The sequence below is a fragment of the Myodes glareolus genome, chromosome 19 (genome assembly GCF_982192425.1).
Source record: "Myodes glareolus chromosome 19, mMyoGla1.1, whole genome shotgun sequence".
NCBI classification, from domain to species: Eukaryota; Metazoa; Chordata; class Mammalia; order Rodentia; family Cricetidae; genus Myodes; species Myodes glareolus.
Genome location: NC_142044.1, coordinates 30,977 through 44,882, shown reverse-complemented (window position 1 = coordinate 44,882; position 13,906 = coordinate 30,977). Strand labels below are relative to the sequence as shown.

The 13,906-nt window shown below is 41.7% G+C and overlaps 1 protein-coding gene and 1 pseudogene across 1 annotated transcript; both read left to right on the top strand.

The window, feature by feature from the left end:
* Positions 1–491: 491 nt before the first annotated feature.
* LOC148118877 (heterogeneous nuclear ribonucleoprotein A3 pseudogene) lies at positions 492–2,838 on the top strand (annotated as a pseudogene).
* A 1,263-nt stretch (positions 2,839–4,101) lies between these two features.
* LOC148118876 (palmitoyltransferase ZDHHC13-like) lies at positions 4,102–12,478 on the top strand. The gene is made up of 8 exons (XM_087898722.1): positions 4,102–4,372; positions 5,172–5,289; positions 6,012–6,185; positions 7,487–7,593; positions 9,796–9,862; positions 10,412–10,444; positions 10,947–11,043; positions 11,684–12,478. The coding sequence occupies exons 1-8, from the start codon at positions 4,119–4,121 to the stop codon at positions 11,848–11,850; spliced, it is 1,017 nt and encodes a 338-aa protein (XP_087754848.1). The 5' UTR covers positions 4,102–4,118; the 3' UTR covers positions 11,851–12,478.
* Positions 12,479–13,906: the final 1,428 nt, after the last annotated feature.

Here is a 13,906-nt window from a genome sequence, read left to right as displayed (position 1 = left end):
GCTGTTGGATTTCTTCCCATGTATTGTATATAACCATATATAGGCCTATAGGATTTTTTCTTCAGAACGTATAAATTTCTTATGACTCAGCACTAGAATGAGAGCCCAGTGATACAGAGGGCAATGGATCTCAAGAGAAATTTTGTTAGTATTCAGCCACATCACAGCACCTCAAGCCCTATGGCTGGTTGTATAGCAAATGGAATCCTGTCCCTTTAAGAGATGCTCTGTCCCCTACCAGTCTCTCTAGTGCTCTCCTTTCCTCCCTCCTTCCCTCCTTCCCTCCCTCCCTCCCTCTCTTCCTCCCTCTCTCTCACCCTCCCTTCCCCTTCTCTCTTTTTCTCTTTTTTCCCCACTGAGGGAAGCAGGTCTCAGCCTCTTTCCCTTCTCCCTCCTCCCTCCCTCTCTCTTCCTCTCTCTTCCTTCCTCCTGTCATTTCCTCCCTCTACACTCCTCCTTTTAATAAAACTTCGCACTCAATCTCCATCTGCATGGCATATTTGTCTGTCCCTTACCAGCCACAGTTTGAACCTCAGCCATGTGTTATAGGACCTGGAAAGATTTCCAAGTGTCCCACCGGCACACTGGAAGATGTTCTACACCATCAGCCCTCAAGTACTGCAAATCAAAGCTCAATGAGATGATACTTGATATCATTAAGATGGTGAAAATACAAAAGATAAGTCAATCATGGTAGCACAGCTCTGCAATCCCAGCACTTGGTAGAGGAATGCGTGCGTGCATGCGTGCGTGCATGCGTGTGTGTGTCACATATATGAGGTTGAAGCTGGACAACAAAATCTGGTATAAAAATTGAAAAGTATATGTTGCATGCTGAGGATATAGGTCACAGGTAGACCATTTGTCTAGCATGCACATGTGCTGGGACATATTTGAAAGTGTAAAGATACCAGAGGACAGGAACCTGCTACATTACTGCTGAAATTGTAGATGAAGATAGTGCAGCCATTAGCGCCTGAAAAAAGGGTGAAACTGTAATTACCTACTTCTTGATGAGTGAGTAAACAAAGGATGGTGTGTTAATACAATAATCTAGTTTCTAGCCATGGAAAAGGGTAAAGAACTGATACATCCCATAACACGAATAAATATCACAACCATTAAGCTCAGTTGAAAGTAGCCAAAAGACTGAAGAATGGGACACTTTTTATTAGATGATTTGATTTCTATTAAACACCCAGAATGAGACACTTGAAGCAAAAAGTTATATTGGTAACTGATAGGAAGTGGGGTCTGGATGAATGAAGAGTAACTACTCATGAACAAAGGGTTGTTGTCTCAAATGACGAAAATATTTTAAAAATAAATAGGGTGGGACTCCGGCCGTCGTCGCCGCCGCCGGGGGGAGGAGGGCCATGATCCAAAGGAACCAGAACAGTTAAGGAAACTGTTTATTGGTGGTCTGAGCTTTGAAACCACAGATGATAGCTTAAGAGAACATTTTGAGAAATGGGGCACACTTACAGACTGTGTGGTAATGAGAGATCCCCAAACAAAACGTTCCAGGGGTTTTGGTTTTGTGACCTACTCTTGTGTTGAAGAGGTGGATGCTGCCATGTGTGCTCGGCCACACAAAGTTGATGGACGTGTGGTGGAACCAAAGAGAGCCGTTTCTAGAGAGGATTCTGTAAAGCCTGGTGCCCATTTAACAGTGAAGAAAATCTTTGTCGGTGGTATTAAAGAGGATACAGAAGAGTATAACCTGAGAGACTACTTTGAAAAGTATGGCAAGATTGAAACCATAGAAGTTATGGAAGACAGGCAGAGTGGGAAAAAGAGAGGATTTGCTTTTGTGACTTTTGATGACCATGACACAGTTGATAAAATTGTTGTTCAGAAATACCACACTATTAATGGGCATAATTGTGAAGTGAAAAAGGCCCTTTCTAAACAAGAGATGCAGTCTGCTGAATCACAGAGAGGCCGTGGAGGTGGATCTGGCAATTTTATGGGTCATGGAGGGAACTTTGGAGGTGGTGGAGGTAATTTTGGTCGTGGTGGAAACTTTGGTGGAAGAGGAGTCTATGGTGGTGGAGGTGGTGGCAGCAGAGGTAGTTATGGAGGTGGTGATGGTGGATATAATGGATTTGGAGGTGATGGTGGCAACTATGGTGGTGGTCCTGGTTACAGCAGTAGAGGAGGGTATGGTGGTGGTGGACCAGGCTATGGAAACCAAGGTGGTGGATATGGTGGTGGTGGAGGAGGAGGATATGATGGTTACAATGAAGGAGGAAATTTCGGTGGAGGTAACTATGATGGTGGGAACTATAATGACTTTGGAAATTATAGTGGACAACAGCAATCAAATTATGAACCCATGAAAGGGGGCAGCTTTGGTGGAAGAAGCTCAGGCAGCCCCTATGGTGGTGGCTATGGATCAGGTGGTAGAAGTGGTGGATATGGTAGCAGAAGGTTTTAAAAAAACAGCAGAAAAGGGCTACAGTTCTTAGCAGGAGAGAGAGCGAGGAGTTGTCAGGAAAGCTGCAGGTTCCTTTGAGACAGTCGTCCTAAATGCATTAGAGGAGCTGTAAAAGTCTGCCACAGAAGGAGCGGTGATCCATAGTCAGAAAAGTTACCGCAGCTTAAACAGGAGGCCCTTCTTGTTCAGGACTGTCAGAGCCACAGTTTGCAAAAAGTGCAGCTATTGATTAGTGCAATGTAGTGTCAATTAGATGTACATTCCTGAGGTCTTTTATCTGTTGTAGCTTTGTCTTTCTTTTTCTTTTCATTACATCAGGTATATTGCCCTGTAAATTGTGGTAGTGGTACCAGGAATAAAAAATTAAGGAATTTTTAACTTTTCAAAAAAAAAATAAATAGGGTGATGGTTGCATAATTTAAAGAACATACTAAAAATCTACTAGGTTGTATACTTTAAAAGAGTGAACTTACTACATAGATCACTTCTCAATATTTATAGATCACATTTATTTCATGTCTATGTATGTTTTGTCTGCATGTATCTATGTTCACTGTCTGCATGACTGGTGCCTTCGAAGACACAAGAGGGGGCTGTATCCCCTAGAAATAAATTTACAGATGTCTGTGAGCTTTCTTCCATGTGGGTGTGGTTGTAGGTTGAAGGGTTTGTGCTGAGAGGTATTGAGGACTCCCTTTCTCCTCCAGGAGCACGCAGAATACCTTCCAGTACCGTGAACTCTGGTTAGTAGGTGAATAATCTAGTTAGACAGCAGCTCAACTTCTCCATATTCAGTGACAGAAGTGTCACCTTCAGAAACAAGACCTTAACATTAGGCTTTGTGAGCAACCAAGAACCCTGGCAATAACTGTGCTATTTGCTGGTTTCCATGGGTCCCTTTGGTTAATGACTCAACAGGCTGTAACCTGTTCCTGGCACTGGAGGTTTCATTTGGTGGCACAAGATGTCTAGTTGAAGTCTTCTCTCCCTTTGGTTTCCTTTTACATATGTATAGGAAGCTTCTAGGGTAGTCGGTTTCCATATAGTTTTTCAAAGAACCTTTAGTATTGGTTGTCCATCTCTATTTTCCCTTCTTTACCTTTCTGTCCCATCCCCCTCTTACTAAACCATCCAATTCTAGTTTTCCTTTTAGCTTCCAAACACTATAGACTACTTCCTTTCCTTGAGAGATACTCTCCTCCCTTCTGGTTCCTTTGTAGGTTCCAAACCTCTGTGTATTATGATTGTAGTTGCCATATCAGAACCTTAAAAGGGAACATCCTTAAAAGAGAAAACATACAATATTTGTCTACATGTGCTGAGCACTGTAGGCTTTCGTCTCTGGAGTCTGACTTGGGCATGCGCAGAACACACATGGTGCACAGCTAGCTGCTGAGCACCATTGTGTGCTCACAGCACATCACTATGCCCATGGAACTCTGTTGCTAAGGAGGAAGCAGAGTTCCACTCACACTGAACCAAGGATCTGCCCTAGCAGGACGCTTATTTGGTTCAGTGGGGAGACTTAAATAGTGTTTCAGACATTTATTGTTGGGTTTGGGAGGGTGCGGGTGGCTAAAGGGGAAGGAAGGGAGGGCCGGGAGGGCTGGGAGGGCCAGAGTGGCCGGGAGGGCCGGGGAGGTGGGGCGGGAGGGCCTGCGGAGCCTTGAGGCTCAACATGCAGGAAGATTTCAAATGCGATGCCCTAACTTTTAGAGCCCCTCAGCGGACTCGCTGGCATACCCGCCTATGGCCCACATGCCTGGGTCATGGGTGCTTTGGTCAGAATCAGCAGCGATTTTCCGTGCCCCTCATTGGATACGATCCTGAGGGGCAGCTTCAGAGGGCGGCCGGTGTTGGTGATGTGACTTTAATCAAAAGATTCATTAATGGCAGCGAATACTACATAAATGAATGCGACAGAAGGGGCAGGTAATGGGGTCTGGGGAGGGTCGAGGGGCAGGAGGGGTGGAAACTGTTGGGGACAGTCAGGGTCTACCAGGGAGAAACATACTTTCCAGATCTGCAGCCTGAGGGAGGGCAGAGGTCATGCTGCTTAAGGCTCTTTTTCATGGAGACCACTGGGTTTTGTGCCTGCTTTAGGCTCCTAGGCACCTGAAACCCACACACCTTGGAAGGGCAGCTCCAAGGCCTTCTTTAAGAAAGCGAAACAAAAAACTTCAGTTAGTTTACAAATCCTTTTACATTGTCTCTTTTAGAGCACTTTATTATTGGGTGCTTTAAAGGGATTTAGTTAAGAAAACCAAGTACATTTTTTTATCTGTGCACTTAAAATTTTATAGGTTTGAGTGTTTTGCCTGCATGTATTTTCAACGTACCACACACACATAGGAAGAGGGTGTTGGATCTCCTGGAGAGATTGAGTCATGGAGCTCATAGGTAGTCTAAGTGGTAACTAATAACTAACAGTGATTGGGGTAGGATTCAAATTCAAGCTGAGATCATTCTAATAGGTGTTCTCCTGTAATCCAGAGAGGCTTCTCTGAGGAAGGATGAAGCTTGTGATAGAGCACTTTCCTTGAATGGGACAGTCATGCTCTATATGCCTAGCACAGCAAATGAACACCTAAGTAGAGAAATAAGTAAATAAGAACATTTTAGTTTTTTCTCTTACATCAGAAGGAAATGCACTTTGCCATATAGTATTTACACTTGAATGTGATTTTACATAGTAATCTTTAGTTTCCTAAAATGTCTTCTCAATTTGTAGGACAGCGCTCCACTATGCCTGTGCGCATAACCACCCGGACGTGGTAAAATTCTTAACATCTAACAACTGTACGAATATAAACATAGTAGATGACGAAGGCCGCACGCCCTTGATCAAGGTAGCTATCAGGCAAGAGTTTTAGTATGAAATGGATTAGATATTATCCTTGTTTGGTTTTGTTGCTGTGATGAAACACTGACCAAAATCAGCTTGAGAAAAGAAATATTTATTCGGCCTACACTTCCACATCACAGTCAGTCATGAAGGGAAACCAGAGCAGAAGCTCAATCAGGACCAGAGGTAGAGGTCATGGGGGTATGCTGCTTTCCCATGGCTTTTTCCAAGGCTTGCTCAGATTTCTTACACTACTCAGGACCACCTGCCCAGTCATGCCACCTCCCCTAGGAAGCTGTGTCCTCCCATATCAACCTCAATCAAGAAAATGCTCTACAGACTTCCCAGAGTCCAGTCTGGTGGAGGTGATTCTTCTAGTGAGGTTCCTTCTTTCCCAGTGTCTTCAGCCTGTGTCAAGCTATCAAAGCAAGCAAATGAACAAGCAACCTCCCCCACTACAACAATGGCCAGACAGTGCTGGTGTAATGCTTTAATATTGAGGTGTGGTGGCACACCCCTGAAATTCTACCACTTGGGAAACTTTGGTGGGAGGTTATGAATTTAGGCAAGCCTGGGGTACTTGAGAGAGCCCAGTCTCAAAAAAGAGATAATATGCGTAACCTAAACAATTGGTCTGATCCAAGGGTAACTATTCAATGCACTTGTTAGAAAGCTTATCCTGACTTTCTTGAATTCAGTATCTCTTTCTTTATACAATACCCACAGGCGACCCAGTGGGACAACGTGGAATGCGTGAATATACTACTCACGCAGGGTGCTGATCCCCACATCACAGATTTTGTTGGGGATGCAGCCTTCCACCATGCAGTCCTCAGAGGGAACATCATTATTGCTGGAAAACTGCTTAAATACCAGGATGATATCAACGCCAAAACAAAGGTAAAATTCATTCAACTTCATCCGCAATGTACTTCCAGCATTGACACTCAGATCACTTTCCACATTCTGAAGCTCAAGCAGTCTCTCTGAATCTGTTCTCCCAATCTGTTTTTCATAGTTTTGTAGGTAACTTAAAGAAACTCAGCACAGTATATTTTGTTTCAGACTTGGGCTTTACTTTAAAATTGAACAAGTAAAGTACTTGGGCCCACACGTACTTCATATACACACAAACAATAAAAAATAATGTTAAGGTAAATGTCTGTAGAAAACTCAAGAAATCTGTTACAGTTAAGAAGCTACTGATGTGCTTTGTCTCCCAGAGATGAGGCTAGAGTGGAAAAGTCACAGGCACACAGGCAAATGTGGAAATTTGATCACTGAAGAAAACATACTGAGAAGACGTCTTTATTTAACCTTTTCAAATTTTCTGTGTGACTCCATCCTAGACAAGTAGTGACTCCATTTTAATTAATGTCCTAAGCCTAAATCCAGGAAGTTCCCCAGTCAAGTTTAGCCAATCGGCTAAACAGTTCCAAACCTGGCCTTATAAGGCTGGGAGACCCAGAGTTGCAGGATCTGGCTGCAATATGTAACAGAAAAATGGTCAATATGTGACAGAAAAATCCAACAATGGATGAAACTGTTACTAGTCCTGTACAATCAACATGCACCTCATGTAACTACTTCCTGACTGCCCAATTATAAAAACCATACTTAGAATTCCCCATGTCCTCTTTAAAAGGGCATCCATGTCTTTGTCCCTGGTCCTCATTAACATTTTATATGGGTGATGGACTGCATGCTGGCTATTTCAGAAGAATAAGCACTCTTTGTGTTTACATACCATTTGAGTCTGGGGTCTTCCTCCAACATTTTTTGAACCACTACAATAGGAAATGATGTTTGGTTTGTGAGATAATTTTTAGTTTAGGGGAAAAATTGTTTTGAAAAACATTGAGAAGCTGCTCCAGAGATGCCTCTTGAGTCCACTCATTCAACAGAGGCACACCAAATCTAACTCGATGTTTTAGGGTTGGGAAATGGAGGCACATCTCCATGGAGATAAGAAGCTTGGAACCAGAGAGCATTTGTGGGAACTTCTGGAGATGAGTGGTGTTCATGGGCAGTGTTGGACAGGGGAAGGTGTGTCAAAGGGAAGGAAACCCCTGTGTGTATGAATCTGCAGCAAGGGCTGAAGGAAACTCTATCCTTTTGTGACTCTTTTTGTTTACAAAATCTGTGATACTTTTTCAGTTGAGAAGCATGTCAATTTATAAAATGATTTTTTTTCTTTACAGTATGGGTTGACCCCGTACCAACTCGTGGTGTACAAGGGACGACAAGAAATGGTGGATTTTTTAATAAAACAAGGTGCAGAGGCACATTTGGTGCTTAAGCCAAATAGGTACTGTTTCCCCTTTTTACAATCTTAGCGCTGTTCTTGAGGGTGACATCGCTTAAGTAATGAACACTAAAGTGATAGAAGGAATATGGCTTCAACTCAGAAGCACATATTGAGAAAGCCTAGCTCATAGGGAGTGTGAATGAGACTCTTCCAACATAAACAAAGGAACAGTGTGTACGAGGGCTCAGCTTCCCGTTTAAAAACAAGTTTGTCGTTTCTAATCTGATTTGATTGGCAATTTTCTACTAGTTAAGGCAACTTCACATTAATGTTGTTCACATTGAAAAGTGTCAACTTTATTTTCAACACTGAAATTTATAATTTTAGTATTTTTATTCTGTTCCTTATATATTTTTCAATATACTACGTTCAACATTGTTTTTTAAAATCATGTTGTCTCTTTGATCACTCACTCTGCTTTAAATGAATTTTGAACAAGCAAATACATTAGGTTATCCATCAATTAAATGATATTGCCAGATGCTGTTATTGTTTTCTTCTGTCCTGTTTGAAATGTCCTGACACTGTGTTGGTCAGATATGAATCTGTGTACCCAAATTCCTGAACTAGTTAATCTGCTTAGGGACACTTGTCCATAATGAGTACAAAGAACTAAGACTCCATTGAGAAGATGCCTCAATAAGATCTAGTTGTAAGGCATTTTTTAAAATTAGTGATTGATGGATGAGGACCTAGCACATCATAGGTGGTGCTGTCCCAGGGCTCGTGGTCCTGAGTTCTATAAGAAAGCAGGATGAGCAAGCCAGTAAGCAGCTTCCCTCTATGGACTGTGTATCAGCTACTGTCTCCAGCTTCCTTCCCTGTTTGAGTTCCTGCCCTGATTTTCTTTAATTATGGACTATGATGTGGACATATAAGCAAATGAATCCTTTTGTCCCCAAGCTCATATTGGTCATGGTGTTTTATCACAGAAATAACAGTTCTAAATAGGACACTAGGTATTCAAGATGAGTTCAGGTTTAAAACTCAAAAGATTCCTTTTTTTTGTTGTTGTTCACACATGTAAGTTTGATGTCAGATGAATTAAAAAGTAAAGACTGTGTGTATGTGCTTTATTTTTATTGTAAATACATTTTTGTACATACTATATATTCTAAACATAGTTTAGAATCCCTCATCTTCATGTACTTGTTTTGTGTCAGGGGACACGCATTCCCTGATATTCCCATCCAAGATACAGAACGACATGTGTGATGGCTTTGCCTTCCATATTATTTGAGGCAAGTCTTCTATTTTATTTGTCATTTGACCACTTACTCCAGGTGTCCTTTAAAATGGCTCAGAAATGCCCTTTAGCATAAAGAGTTTCATCATATACTTGTGGACTGACTATCAAAAGGCCACTTCAAGGCACCAAAATATGGTGACTTCTGAGATTCTTGGCAGCTTAATGCTTAGACATAGAGTCTATTTTGTGTTTTACCAAAGCAACTCCTAGGGAGAGAGTGTGAGACTAAATGAAATGCCTAAAAAATTTATTGACAGAAAACAGGCCAACGTGCTTTAGGGTTGGGAAAAAATGAAATAGGAGCATTAAGTGCTTAGAGCACAGAACAATCAGTTACTACAACCATCAGAACAAAGTGTGTGGAAAAAACCATTCACCCCCTTATGTGTTTGGATGTGTGTGTATGTGTGTGTGTGTGTGTGTTTGTACTTTACATGTTTTTTCTGTGCTTTGCATATTTTTCTGTGCAGACATGAAGGAAAGAGGAGGATATTGGTGTCTTGTATCATTCTCTAACTTTTCCTCTTGAAATAAGATCTCTGACTGACCCTGAAGCTGGTCTGGCAGCCAATAAGCCCAAATGGTAACCTGTCTCCTCCACCCACAGTACTGGGGTTACATGTGCATGTGTCCATGCCCAGTATTTTATGTGGATGCTGAGTATTTAAACTCAGGTGTTTTGTATAGGCAGCAAACATCTTATTGACTGAGCCATCTCCAAAACCACTGTCTTTTTAAATTTTATTTTTAAATAGAACTATTACTGAGTCTTCACTGTATGTTACATAGATTGCAATAAGTTGAAACTACAAAAGCAACAAAAACCTTTAAGACAGGGATCAATGTTGAATTACATAAATGAAAAATGTTACTTAGTATACAGGTAACAAATCTTTCAACAGAGTTTCTCTAAGGACCAAATTCACCAAACACTACATGTTTTTATTCTAAAGTCTCTCTGAAAATGCCAAAGATGCTGCACGTAAAACAGAGGACAAGGACCCTACCTCAGTTATTAAGGTAAAACTCTCCTTGGTGAAATTTGTTTTCTTATGAATTTTGTTAAAATGCAGCAGAAGTCTATCTATCACAGTTTAATATGGAGATTTGGTCAGAGAAAAGCATTTGGTATTTGTGGACCATCCTTTCTATAAATTCCAGTGAGCAGTAAGTCCTTGCAGGTAGCAGTGGCCCAATAAGAGAATGAGCTGGAAACACAGGAAGGTGCCTGATGTTTGACCAAGGATGGTTTGCAGAAATAAATACACATTAGAATGATTTTAAAAAACGATTGAGGTAATGCACTTGAATACATTTTAACGGGTCCAGTTATTGCAGTGCTCCAGGCATCACCCAGGTGCCTTTTTCTTCAGCATAATTGCAGGTAGGTTTCCTCTTCCCTTTGCTATTCCTATTTCAGTATCACAGATAAGAGCATCTCCTCTGTCTGTCTCTTTGTTTCTGTATTTACACTAGCAAGAAATTGTGGACATTTAGTGATTTGTAATCTGTTCAACCAAGTTTTCATTATGAAGAGATTACAGCATGTTTTCAATTTGATTCCACTAGGAGGATAATGAAAACACTTCCTCCAGTCACACAGTAAGTATTTTCCCCCAATAAGCCAGCAGTTCTAGACATTAAGAATCAATTACAATATAGTAACACTTTGGTTTCTGAATATTTGTTCTATATTTGACAACAATATAAACTCTGTTTCTTTGTATCATGTTCACAATTTACAATATTTAAAGGTTATAATTGGACATTTATCTATTCATAGTAAAGTGACCTCAACATCATGCACTGCGGGACCTAAAGCCCTAAAGTAAGATTTGTGTAAATCAGAAGGTGAATATTAATGATTTTAAATGTGACTCAGTGGACCAATGGGGTTCTCTGAAGCACTTTGACAGATGCAATGATATGGAGGACAATAATAAGCAAGAATTTATTACAACTGGAAAATAATATGCATTTTACATCACATACATGGAATAGAAATTTGGATGAAAAACACTCTGGCATTAAAAGATAAGATCTTCAAAAGTGAATAAAAATCAGTGAAATTTTTAATGAACACTAACATCTCACAATTTCTTAGGTGGAAGAAAAATCGCAGGAAGGACTTTGTCCTCCAAATGAGGAGGATGCAATTGGGCCCAAGCCTACCAGCACGCCTGACAAACAACCATCTGCAGGTACAAGTGACAGAGGTGACACTCTTCAGGCATCTGAGAAAATTACACCTCACGACACCACCCTGGATCACACATGTACTTTAGGACATACTCTGGGCAGGCAAGGCGGAGGCCACATGCTGAGGCTGAGCTTGCGCCTGGTAGCCACACTGGTGACATCATGGACCCTCTGCAACTTTATCTGTTTGACAACTTATAAAAATTTAGAATGTTTTGAAAATTCACAACCATATACTTTGTTACACTTAGAGGCGTACTTGATTCTACACAATGAATTTGAGTATGCTCATAAGGAGTTCCAATTGTTAAGTCTTCAAACAATCATCCTTAAAAGAAAAAAAAACTCAGCACACTACCATTTAACTTGTTTTCATGTTTCTTCACAAATAATTAAAATACTGGAGTACAGACAAGGAATAATCATAATGTTGTGGCGAGCATTATAAATGTGGAATTATAAATTTCAAACATTTTCTGGTTTAAAAAAATAAATCTGGTCATCAATGCAGCTCTGCAGGTCTCTTTAGTGAGGCCAGTCTATTAAGTTTCTGAGAGTACTGGCCTTTATCCAGTAACCCAGGTCCACCAGGTACTACAGGTCCAACTCTACTTACTTCTGTCTGTTCCGTTAATGGTGCAGGAGGAAGCCCAGGACCAGGTGGCATTCTGCCACCAAAGGCGCCTGTGCGCAAGAGAAGGGCACCTCTGCCTCCACCTCGGCTTCCACCTCGGCCACCTGGGAATTCTTCTCCAGGACCACCACGGTCTGTAAGTCTGCCTCTTACTCCCTGCATGGCACCAGGGTAGCGTCACCACGTGAAAACAGAGAGCTTTCTTATGAAGTTTATTCTTTACCCCCCTACACACTCCAAAAGCTGAGCAGGTCCTCTTTTAAGATTCCCAAACTCTGGGCTTCGATTCAAACAGAGAGAAAACAAAGCTTATACACTATCAGTGGTTACAGTGATAAAATTTCCCTGAACAATCCAATATTGGAGGACGATAAAGCAAGACCCTGGCTTTAACAGACTAGTTCTTCTAAGGTGAATTTAAAGCCATTGAAATTTTTAGTGAATACTAACATTTCACAATTTCCTTAAAGTTTGAAGAACCCTTTCAGGAAGAATATCATCCTGCAAAGCATGATTTTGGCCTTGTTGACCAGCCTTCTGATACCGAGTTCCCATTATCTCCTCGTAGAAAAAAAAATTGGTTTGTTCAGTTTTTTCAAGGCTATGATGGGAAAAAAATGAAGGGATTTTTTTTTTTGCACTCAAATGTCACTCTAGATACTAATATATTTTACTAATTGTTTCCTAAATTTGAGCGTTTGTCATTCATGATTTCTTTCATGTTTCCTGAAATAAAGATGACATATAAAGGCATTAAAATAGTATTTTTGCTTTGGTGGTGGTTGTGCATATACTTAATTTCACAACTTGGGAGATAGTGTTGTAGGAGGAGCAGGCCAAGTTCCTGGTACTGGTCTTGCTTAGACCTCGAAATAACCACACAGAAATTTTATTAATTAAATTACTGCCTGGCCCATTAGCTATAGCCTCTTCTTGTCTAACTCTAACATCTTCATTAACCTGTCTCCATTAATGTGTATTGCCACTTGACTGTGGCTTTCAGGCATGAGTCTAACCAGCATCCATCTCAGGCAGGAGAGGCATGGTGTCAGCCAGACTTCCATTCTTCTCAGCATTCTGTTCTGACTACTCTACCCACCTAAGGGCTGCCCTTTCAACCAATGAAAGTGACACAAATACAGGAGGACATCCTACACCAGGGTAGAGCCAAGTTTAAGGCCAGTCTGGTCTAGAAAGCAGCACTTCAGTTAAATAAATGTCATTCCTAGGACTCTAGTGCAGTGACGGACTTCCTACTGTAATTCCTAGTAAGATGATCCCATTTCTCTGGCCTGCCTAGATACCTGCATGCATATGTACATGTACAAGACTAAAAGCAGAAAAACTGACATCACATGGTTGTAGATAAAATAAATATTTTAAATTAAATTTTTCATTGATTTTATATTCCAAGTTTGATTTACCCGATTCCTCTTCTCCAGTTCCCTCCCCCCATGTCCTCTTCACTCCCCAATCCACTCTTCCTCTCTCTCATTCATAAAGGAGCAAGACTCAATGAGTGTCAACAAAGCATGACACATCCATTCAGGATAAAAAAAGAGAGCAGCCAAATTTCAGCCCGAACTTGGCATGAAACTCAGCATACCACCCCATCCCATGACACTACACTCCCATCCCCACCCCTACTCACAACCCAGGCACCCATCTTCCCACACCAAACCCCATGCCTCGTCCATCGGGGACACAAATGATTTGCAGGAATGAGGGGCACATTGGGGCACAATGAGGGTGCTCGATGAGGAAGGAGATGGAAGGCAGAGAAAGCTGGACACTTCTGGCTCTGGAGCCTGGCTCCAGGCTGTGGTAGAGGAATGAGGAGGGCCCAGATGGCAGGTGGGTTGATGGGCTGGCTGGTTGGCCACCTGACTTGGCCTGGTGTGACTGAGCCAGGTTCAGGAGCATTGGGCAGGAAGGGCTTGTCGGGACTAGGTGGCCGAAAGGGGTGCAGAGGGCTTGCAGATGGATGTGCTGACAGCACAGCAGCAACAGGCTCTTTGGGCACAGCAGCAAGTGCCACTTCCATCTGTGGCCATACCTCCCTGGAAGAGCCCAATCTCCTTTAATCTCAGAAGATAGACTGGGTTGGGCCTGGTTAATACTTTGATGGGAGGTCTCCCTGGAAATATCGGGTGCTGTAGGCTTTACTTTGGGCCTTTTTGACCCTTGTGGCCTTTGCAGCAGACCATGGGTCAAGAGTCACACTGGACAGG